Source organism: Hippocampus zosterae, chromosome 7 (genome assembly GCF_025434085.1).
Source record: "Hippocampus zosterae strain Florida chromosome 7, ASM2543408v3, whole genome shotgun sequence".
NCBI classification, from domain to species: domain Eukaryota; kingdom Metazoa; phylum Chordata; class Actinopteri; order Syngnathiformes; family Syngnathidae; genus Hippocampus; species Hippocampus zosterae.
In genome coordinates, this window is record NC_067457.1 from 11,978,201 (window position 1) to 11,988,845 (window position 10,645).

At 39.7% G+C, this 10,645-nt stretch overlaps 1 protein-coding gene and 2 non-coding genes across 4 annotated transcripts; 1 reads left to right on the plus strand and 2 right to left on the minus strand.

Annotated features, from left to right (window-relative positions):
• The first annotated feature begins 2,653 nt into the window (after window positions 1–2,653).
• Window positions 2,654–2,726, plus strand: trnar-ucg (transfer RNA arginine (anticodon UCG)). The gene has a single exon. It is a non-coding gene; the product is annotated as a tRNA-Arg (tRNA).
• A 6,337-nt stretch (window positions 2,727–9,063) lies between these two features.
• LOC127604261 (peptidyl-tRNA hydrolase ICT1, mitochondrial-like) lies at window positions 9,064–10,385 on the minus strand. 2 transcript variants are annotated; one of them, XM_052071301.1, is made up of 6 exons: window positions 10,182–10,385; window positions 10,045–10,065; window positions 9,911–9,948; window positions 9,760–9,842; window positions 9,506–9,675; window positions 9,064–9,228 (listed from the first exon to the last, which is right to left on the minus strand). In XM_052071301.1, exons 1-6 carry the CDS (start codon window positions 10,208–10,210, stop codon window positions 9,144–9,146), a joined length of 426 nt encoding a protein of 141 aa, XP_051927261.1. In that variant the 5' UTR covers window positions 10,211–10,385; the 3' UTR covers window positions 9,064–9,143. The 2 variants fall into 2 exon arrangements, with proteins under 2 accessions (XP_051927261.1, XP_051927260.1); XM_052071300.1 differs by having other exon boundaries at window positions 9,911–9,970; window positions 10,041–10,065.
• A 147-nt stretch (window positions 10,386–10,532) lies between these two features.
• trnaq-cug (transfer RNA glutamine (anticodon CUG)) lies at window positions 10,533–10,604 on the minus strand. The gene has a single exon. It is a non-coding gene; the product is annotated as a tRNA-Gln (tRNA).
• Window positions 10,605–10,645: the final 41 nt, after the last annotated feature.

Sequence of the window (10,645 nt, forward strand, 5' to 3'; positions counted from 1 at the left end):
ACAATTTGCATTTTGTTCCAATAGCCACTCAAATGGCAAAAACGGGGGTTATCCTCTATCTACATTCATTCTGAATTTGCGCCAAAAAATGATTCGGCTGTTGATCAGCCCGTGACACTCCTCATTTTGCTCAATGCATCCCAAAATTGAGTGAGTAACACAAATTAAATTGTTGTGCATACTTGTGCCACTTAATAAGTACAATAGGTCAAAGAGAAAACCAGAAATGAACAACATTAACTCATTCACTCCCAATATTTATGTCTTTTCACACTCCACACGTTCAACCCCAGATACTTTTTTTCTCCAATTTTTCCAAGACTTAGGGTAAAAAAAAAGAATTGGCTGGTACTGAATGAGTTAAATACACATTCACGTTTACGACTGTACTGTCACTAACCTACATTAACCATTTCATACACCCTGTAACCTGATAACATGATAAGCTGTCCACTGTAGTAACCACTGTAGCCGAAAGGGTTAATGCAGTAGTAAAGTTAACATTGCAGTAAATATTTGTTTGAAAGTCACTTCTGAAGTATAAAACGATCAAATGGAAAGCGGTGAGCATAGCGGTAACTGAGCATGCCTTCGAGTGCCGCACGATGATGTATTCTTCATCTTCAAAATGACCTGAACTGAGGCTCCCCCACATCCTATAGTACACGAGAACATGAAAGCTCACCATTATATACTGTAACCGACGTGAATGCATGTGGAAATATCAGCGATATGTTAAATCATGTTGTATTTGAAAAAAAAAAGGAATCTCTTAAAATTTCTGGAAAAATAACATTGGTTCATGTTGAGCCTACGGTGCTAGTTTTCCCATTACTTTTATTTTTTGTATGAATAAGATTACTTGTTTTACATCTCAATTTTTCTTTGTGGGAGTTGAATGGAAATAACGATATCACTATAAGAATATTGAATGTCAAGTTCTTACGATTGGCCAGTGAACCATATTTACTGTGCAGGTTGGTCGTGAACACGTTTAATCTTTGCTCAAGTAATGTTGTGACTTTTGGGTTGTCCCTTTAGGGTCACCACAAATAGAAACATCATGATTTGTTTGGGCATTAAAAAAAGAATCATGTGGCGTCATAACATCTTTTGATATGATTTTATTCTAAAAACATATTTGATAATAGGCATGTTGAAGCCAGCAGTTTATCCTACACGCTCTCAAGTCATTCAGTCATGTTGAGAGCATGTTAGCCTACCCCACTAACCAACCTTGAAAAACCTTTTCATGAATTGGATGCCTTTTTGGGATCACGATTGCCTGCGTCTAGTTTAAAGCTTTACTTTAATGAATATTTTTACCATGTTGAACACAAAACCAAGCTTGAAAGAATTGTACTTGGCTCAGGCACATCGTATGTGTCACCCACAACATGAAGTTGTGAAGAACAGGATTTTGTTTTAATGAATTCTGGTGAGAAAATCAGAGCGTACGAAAATCCCTCAGTCAATAAAATAGGATAACTGTGATGCATTAAGTGCATTTTAAGTAAACTGTTAACCCAGTTAGAATGTCAAACTACCGACTTTTATGTTTTTGTTTCATCTGGAATTGTTTTGTGCCTCTTTGCTTGTGGAAGTGTACTTATTTTATGAGTGTATTTATTTTCTACTAATTCTACTTTGCTAATACTGCTTTATGTTTACTAGCCTATGACTATTACTGAGACTCCTTTTAGATTTGTCCTGTCAGCTTCATACCACTGTCTCAACAATGACCTATGATAATAAAGCCTTACACTGCATTCATGGTTTGTTAATGTGTTGCATTTGGTATTTGTGTATTGCATGAAGACACATGTCATTCATAACCCTCTTATTATCTTAGGGGGGAATTTGCCTCTATGAAGTGATTGACATCATTTTCATTTTGCGTTGTATGGGCAAATTACCTAATTTACCAAGTGGTTAAAATCACAGTAAATTAAATTATTATGAATATCAAGACTGTCCTGTCCAGTGCACACTGTTGTATGTAATCATCCAGTCGTTCCGATTAATTTAGATTTCGAAAAACAACCCGCATAAAAGTGTGGATTAATTCAACATGAAAACGTAAATAAACTTGAAGGGAAAAAGGAATATCGCTAATAAAATACGCGAAATCTATGATTCAAAACAACTATTATCAATTCAAAATAGTGCCAATATACGGTACTTTGGGACGAAACAATTAAACTTCATTGAAACGAGTTCGGTCCACACGAATCGAAGCTGACGTGTGGCTCAGACGCCTTCACGTTTAAACATTGGTACATGACCTGGCATAACTTTTTGTTTGTTTCATCAATTTGCCAATCTACACTGCTTAAGACTGACCAAACTGGACAAATGACGCCAAAATACTGCCACAAGACTGCGTGATATGCAGTTAAAGTACTGGTAGTATACTGCGTACGTACTGTTCAATGTTAGCTTAAAGTAGTCGCTGAGAAGCAATGCTATACAGTACTGTATTGTTATCTTACACGGTTTTGGGTTAAGAATGCGACGTGACTTTGCCACGGTACGCGTATTATCCATTTATCCATACAGTATTGTCAAACGCTAATACTTTTACAATATTTTTCGTGCGCCAGAGAATAGATGTTTAGTACATTTGGGTTAATTAGTGCTGTTTGCGTCGTACGACCGCGTGGCCTAATGGATAAGGCGTCTGACTTCGGATCAGAAGATTGAGGGTTCGAGTCCCTTCGTGGTCGGCTTTTTTTTTAAACATACATTTTTTGGGAGTCATTGAAAATTCTCAAACTCCTTGAACGTATTTTCAGCGCTAGAAATTAACGTCGTCGGCCAGTTCAAATTTACAAAAAAAAAATCCTTATGAATTATATTATAAAGTGTTATTGAATATTTTACGGTATCAGAGCAGAGTGGCGCAGCGGAAGCGTGCTGGGCCCATAACCCAGAGGTCGATGGATCGAAACCATCCTCTGCTAACTGATTTTTTTCCCGATGGAATACGTTAATACTCGTCAGGTGGAATTTAGTGTGGTGTGAACATACAACTACTTTTATTATCCCGTTGTTCATGAATACAATTTTTGAGAAATGTTAAATCCAGCACCCACACGGAAATCCAGTAAAGCAGTCATTCATGACATTAAAAAACAATCAACCAACCAAATACATAAATAAATAAAACACGGTTATGTGAACACTACTCGAGTTTCTGGTCCAGTTGGCAAATGTTTTGCGAATGTCTATTATTAACAAGTCATCACCTGATAAAGAGTTGGCGGTAGGTAGCAGATTTCAGTGACAAGCAGTGTTGGTGGAAATTACTTCCAAAATGTTATAAGATAAGATATCCTTTATTCGTCCCACACTTATAGACTTCATATTAATAGCTATTTGCATTTGAAAGGAATACGTTTCTTTACAATATTACCACCTATGCAGAGTAATGAATTACTCTAAACCAGGGGTCACCAACGCGGTGCCCGCGGGCACCAGGTCGCCCGTAAGGACTAGATGAGTCGCCCGCAGGCCTGTTCTAAAAATAGATCAAATAGCAGCACTTACCAGTGAGCTGCCTCTATTTTTTATGTATTTATTTTTTTTTGCTATTGTTGTTTAAATCAGACTTGCATGTAATACAATACAATACAATACAATACATGCTGATTTATATAGCGCTTTCACAACAGCGGCAGCTGTAACAAAGCGCTTTACAAAACAGTCAACATAAAGTAAAATAATAAACACAACACATAACATAGAACACGGACAGTCGTGCAGTCCTAACCACTTTTCCGTCACACGCTTTGTTGTTTGAAGCGGTTTGAGATGAAAGAGGAGAGAATCAAAGTGTCCTTTAACCAGTGGATCAGAGACGTCATGCTCAAAATGTGCACACGTCGGCTACAAGCTAAGTTTCAAAGTCAACAAGAAGCTGTAGCATCCATTGACGAAAAAAGACATTGGTTCACTTCTCCTGTCCCATGGAAATCCATTTCAATTCCAAGCGGCGACTCACGGTTCCAAATACGCATCGGCGCTCTTCGCCAACGCTCCTCTCTCCTCATCCGAAAACTTCAGCGGCCATCCATCCAGCCGCACCGACGCCGACTGTCCAACAGCGCTGACATAGCCACTGAACAAACCGGGGTTGTGAAAAATGCTGCCCATTACTGGCGCAAAAAACACAAGCGCCCCAGGTCTGTCCAGCACCGACAGTCAATGGCGCCGACATTCCTCCCAATCAAAATCTGTGCTGGTACAGGCGTGCTGCCGAGAAGGCGCAACCACCAAGCACAGATACTGCTCCTTTGACGAATGTCGTGGCCAAAAAGCGCTGAAAACAGTCCATATCAGGTCCACACAATGAAACAACAAACAACATGTGACAAAACAAAAGACAAAAACAGCAAAAAAGAACAAAAAAGCAAGGCTCTTGAAGAGCACTTGCCGAAGGCTGCCTACTCGGGCGCCATCTTGGGGGAAAAAAAGTAACTTACAAATGACAACATATATATAAAAACACTTAAAATTTAAAATGTTTTTTGTGTTTAATATAAATGAACTCTGACCTAGTATAGTTCATAGCGTTTGTTGCTCTCATACAAACAAGCTAGCAGACGCAACGAAACTGAGGAGAAGAGTTACCCCAAAAAATGGCAGAAAAAAGAAAGAAAACATATCATTTTCACGACGAATGGGAGGGAGAGTTTTTTTTTACCACTGTGAAAGGATCCTGCGTGTGTCTCATTTGCGGGGCAACTGTGGCGGTAGCAAAGCGGCACAATGTGGAGAGACATTTCACTACATGTCACACAAGTTACCACGCTAACTACCCACCGGGCAGCGCACTGCGAGCAGAGAAAGCCCGTGAGTTAAAGGCTGCTTTGTGCAAACGGCAGTCTTTTTTCACTAGACCGGTTAAAAACTCCCAAAAAGCAACCGAAGCCTCGTTTAGAGCTACGCAATTCTTGATTAAGAAAAAGAAGGCATTTACAGACGGGGATGTTGTCAAAGAAGTAATGATGATAATTGCTAAAACTGTGCTTGAAGACGAGAAGTATGGAACCGATGTACTCTCCAGTCTCTCCAATGTTCAACTCGGGGCAACTACAATCGTAAGAAGAGTGTCGATGATGTCTGGGAACTTGGCCGACCAGCTGGACCGTGATCTGGTGAGGTGCCGGTGGTTCAGCATCCAGTGTGACGAGTCGGTGGACGGCAGCAGTACGGCTCAGCTGATGGTCTTTATCCGGATGGTGTTTGATGATTTCTCCACAAAAGAAGAACTTCTGATACTACTGCCCCTGAAGACAACTACGAGAGGAGTTGACATTTATGACGCAGTGAAGGAGTTTTTGGTGGAAAAAAAGGTGCCGCTGGAAAAGCTGGTATCAGTGACTACGGATGGAGCTCCTGCTATGATTGGCCGACACACAGGATTCGTTGCTCACTGTAAAGCTGACCCAGAGTTCCCAAACTTTCTGCAGTACCACTGCATCATACACCAGCAGGCCTTATGTGCAAAAGTGATCTGCTTTGAGCACGTAATGACACCCGTCGTGAAGATCATAAACAGCATCCGCTCCAGAGCTAAACAGCACAGAACATTCAAGGTACTTTTGGAGGACCTGTCAGCTGAATATGGTGACCTGTTACTGCACACAGAAATCCGATGGCTTAGCAGGGGACGAATTTTGCAACGTTTTTTGTCACTTTTGGGTGAAATCAAAGAGTTCATGCAGTCCAGGGGTGAGGACACCGTGCTGCTGGAGGACACTGAGTGGATACTTGACCTTGCATTTTTAACGGACATTACTGGGAAACTGAACAGTTTGAACTGTGAGCTGCAAGGCAAAGGTAAGACTGTCGCCGATATGATAAGTGCTTTAAATGCATTTAAAGCTAAGATGAGCCTTTTCTCTGTGCATTTACAGAGAAAAAAAGTGCTGCACTTTCCCTCTGTGCAGATGGTGCTGAAAGACAATGCTTCTGCATCTGAGGCTTTTGACAAAGTTGCAGAAAAGTACTCTCAGGTCATAAACAGAGTTGGTCAAGAGTTTGAGAACAGGTTTTGTGACCTGGATCAGCTTGAGCCATGTGTGTCGTTCATTTCTAACCCTTTCATGAACGTGGACATATCATGTATTGCTGAGCAGTTAAGTGCAACATTCAGCCTGGATGCTGAACAGGTGGAGATTGAAATTGTAACACTGCAAAATGACCTCCACCTCAAAGCCCATCAGGCTGCACCAAACTTTTGGTGCCTTCTTGACACAGAAAAGTACAGTGGTGTATGCGCAGCAGCTATGAAGGTTGCAAGCCTGTTTGGTTCAACTTATCTTTGTGAATCAGCCTTTTCTGACATGACCTTCATCAAAAACAAACACAGAACACGCCTCACTGATGCACATCTGCAAGACTCACTCAGAGTTTCAGTGTCAAGTTACACACCAGAGTACAACACACTGGTTAACAGCATGCAATGCCAGGCTTCCCACTAATTGACATAGAAACAGATAAAAGATTTGGTGTCCAGTTCAAAGTGTGACATGATTTATTTAAAAATTTGAGAGTTGATTTTTGTATTTTACATGAGTTATTATTTGTACAAACATGGTGCAAAGTAATTCATGATTTGTTAAAAATGTTAGTGGCTAGCTAGTTAAAATGGGATATTGTGATTTCATAATACTGTTGTAGAAGTGATCATTTTCAAATGTTTGAAAAATATAAAAATAAAGTGTTGCATATTGATATTTATCTGTTTCTATATATTTGTTGTGAGAAATCATTAACATGATCAGTGTTTTCACAAAGATAAATATCATTAATTATTAATAATAACATAGAGTTAAAGGTAAATTGAGCAAATTGGCTATTTCTGGCAAATTATTTAAGTGTGTATCAAACTGGTAGCCCTTCACATTAATCAGTGCCCAAGAAGTAGCTCTTGGTTTCAAAAAGGTTGGTGACCCCTGCTCTAAACTAATTTATTTTTTAAAAAGCTGGGCTTAATAGATTTAATATTTATTTAACTTGTCATGACGATCTTAAACTATATATAGGGTGTAATGTGAAATGTTTTGACTCTGTGGTGGGTGGGAGTTCACTGCCTTTGATTAATATTTATATCAATAAATATCCATCCATCCATTTTCAGAACCGCTTGATCCTCACTAGGGTCGCGGGGGGTGCTGGAGCCTATCCCAGCCGTCTTCTGGCAGTAGGCGGGGGAAACCCTGAATCAGCTGCTAGCCAATCACAGGGAACACAGAGACAAACAACCATCCACACCCACACTCACACCTAGGGACTATTTAGAGCAGCCTGCCATACATGTTTTCGGAATGTGGGAGGAAACCGGAGCACCCGGAGAAAACCCACGCAGGCCCAGGGAGAACATGCAAACTCCACACAGGGAGGCCGGAGCTGGAATCGAACCCGGTACCTCTGCACTGTGAAGCCTACGTGCTAACCACTGGCCTACCGGGCCACCCTTCAATAAATATGTATATTTTAAAATGTAATTATTGTAACTGATATTTGCTCCAGTAAATAAATGATCCCAGACCGTGCACCACAAAATTATTAACATACCCCAATTCATTTACACACTCGAGAACGTTTGTTTTCTTTAAAAAAAAAAAAGTTTTTAAGTATACTTGATCATTGGTACAACAAATAATACTAATAAGAAAACCCTTTATTAGTCTCACAATGGAGAAATTCCCAATTCACAGCAGCAAAGTTATGAAAGTAAGAAGTAGAACAACAAAATATAGGAGCTGCTTGAAAGGCAGCCACTCTCGCGGCGCCATTTTGAAGTCAAAATAACAAAAATAACACAAGACAACACATAGGACACAGTCGTTCAATCTTCACCAGTTTTCTGCATACACTTTGTTGTCTGAAGCAGTTCTAGATGAAAGAGGAGAGGATCAAAGTGTCCTTTCTCCAGTGGATCAGAGACGTCATGCTGAAAATGAGCACACGTCTGCTACAAGCTAAGTTTTGAAAGCAAACACAAAGCTGTAGCATCCATTGACGAAAAGAGATTAGTTCACTTCTCCTGTCCCACGTAATCCGCTTCAAACTCCAAGCCGCGACTCCCAGCTCCAAATAGATGAAGTATTATAATAATTGGTCTATAGTGATAGATGAAGCATATTTGATAATTGGCCGAACAAAACTAGATAGCTAGCTAGACAGTGTTAAATGTGTGACTTCTACAGGCACTTGTACAGGCAAGTAGGTTTTGGGTGTCATTATGGTATGGTTCCTTTGATGGCGGCGCGGGCACCCTCAGTGGTTCCTCTTGTTGTCTGTTTGAGAGGGAGGAAATTTCATATGTGCTTTATGTTGCACATATAGCGCATTTGACAATAAAGTTGTACTTGACTTGGCTTATTATCGTCAATGACCTACTGGACTGATTTTCCCTATACTGTACTTTAAGTCACGGGTGTCTAATTCATTTTTGTCGCGGGCCACATTGTTACGGTTTGCCTTGGATGGCTGTTATGAATTTTGGGAAACCATATAAATGATTAATCACTCCATATATTACTTGCACAGCGCACAGCAAATTGATGCATAACTAGGTTTAAAATCAGAAGTCAAGAATAATTACTGTTATTGTGGATTACATATGACAATTTGAAATTTTGGTTCAGACTTTAGCAAGTATCATGGAACTTGACATGCTTGATTTGTGTTCGCAGGCTACATAAAATGATGTGGCAGGCCAGATCTGGCCCCAAGGCCTTGACTTTGACACCTGTGCTGTAAGTGATTCATTTTGTCGTACGGTCAGAAAATTGAGACGTGTTTTGGGACTCAGAAACTGTAATAATATTTAAAAATATTATGATGAGTAACTTGCTATTACTTTCTTGTCAAAATGTAATATATTAGAGTGACGTGTTACTTTTGTAACTCATTACCTTCAACACTAGTGAAAAGTACCGGTAATGCATTTGTCGATTCCAGTACAGTATTTACATTGAGATTCCTCCAATTTTTTATTTCTTTTTTAAAATCTGTTGACAGGGTGATTGGTCACATAATATTGAAGCGTTTTTTTTTCAAAACTATTTTATTAAAGAGAAAATAGAATAAATACATTAAAGTTGACGTTATAAAGGTGGGCTGGAACATTAATCGAACTCCAGTCGCCTGCTCTGTTTGGTAGCAGAATGGATCTTCTTCTGTCTGATTCTCTCCTTGTTTCTGTTGTCTAACCTGAAAAACAGTTTCTCTACATAAGGCCAAAATCACAAAAGAAAGACAATCACAGTATTTCCCAAAATATTGATCAGCATTTAGATTTTCCGCACTTTAAGGCACTTCAGAGTATAAGGTGCACCTTCAATGAATGAGGATCCTAGTGAGGATCAAGCGGCTCGGAAAATGAATGAATGAATGAATAAATCCTACATATAAAATAATTTGTAACACAGCATATGAAAAAAACACAGACAGCTACAGTATATGAGTAAATATGGTTTAAAATTGTTACCTAGATTTCCATAGAGCAATATCTTCTGGCGTTGCCTCATGTGGCTTCTCGCTAGCTTCTGCAATGACAGCTGAGATCTTCTGTATGCAGTCATTGAAGTTCCTGTGTTGGCTCCTGCTCAGCTCAGAGGTCACGATCAACTCGCCAGCCTTGTTGGTTCGATTTTTGTTCTGCATCACAAGGTTGAAATGTTGTACACTTTAGTTTTATTTACAGGTTCTCCATTAATATGGTGAAAGTATTCTTCAGCACACCTTTTCCATGATTTTCTGTCGCACGTCTTCTGGGATCCAGTCTGCAGTTAACACATGGAATCTGATCTCTGTTTTCGTATTGACTGTGGGATGAAATTGCATTGTCAAGTTGGAACACACACACTAATTCACCGTTTGACTGTTGGAATACCTTTATTGACATGCTGACCACCAGGACCACTGCTTCGACTGTAAGACACGGTCAGACGGTCTTAAGAAAAGAAAGTGTTAATACAAAGTAGGCTTAAGGAAGTATTGTGATTTGGTTGGCAAATATTTACCTACTGGAACGAGTACTTGAACACCCTAAAAAAGGTTCACAATTATGCAGTCGTTTGTTTTGCATCATGAACCGTTTCAATCTCATTGAAATATTAGAAATGTACATTCATCATTTCAATGTAGCACGCTATTTGACTAACCTGGTTGTTATCGGTCCCTCGGTTTGCATAACCAGCGTTCGGCTGGAGAATGTTGTTAAGTTGATTAGTCTGAACACGCCTTGGTTTTACTTGCTGCGGAATCGTGGTGAAACGAGTTCGGACATTACCGCAAAGAAAAATACAGCATCGAGCTATGTGTGCCGCCATGATTACATTGACGTCACCGGATGTGACGAATAAGCCGTGAACGAGACGAGTTACTACTTTCGACATTTCTGTGGGGACAAAATGAGTATCTAAACATGTGTATGCTATTGATTTTAATAAAACACATTAAACATGATACATAAATTAAAAGTTCTAATTCCACCGATGAAACGTTAAAATTTCAGGTTCCACCGAGATTTGAACTCGGATCGCTGGATTCAGAGTCCAGAGTGCTAACGATTACACCATGGAACCCTTAATGCCAATTCGACGGATATATGCAAATATAATGTCAG

Excerpts from the sequence above, each read along its gene's own strand:
- LOC127604261 (XM_052071300.1), bottom strand. The coding sequence starts at position 10,349 with ATGGCGGCACACATAGCTCGATGCTGTATTTTTCTTTGCGGTAATGTC. Across the intron at positions 10,066-10,181 it reads GAGGGACCGATAACAACCAG|GGTGTTCAAGTACTCGTTCC; the intron begins GTTAGTCAAATA and ends AACCTTTTTTAG. Across the intron at positions 9,843-9,910 it reads TGGTCAGCATGTCAATAAAG|TCAATACGAAAACAGAGATC; the intron begins GTATTCCAACAG and ends TTCATCCCACAG.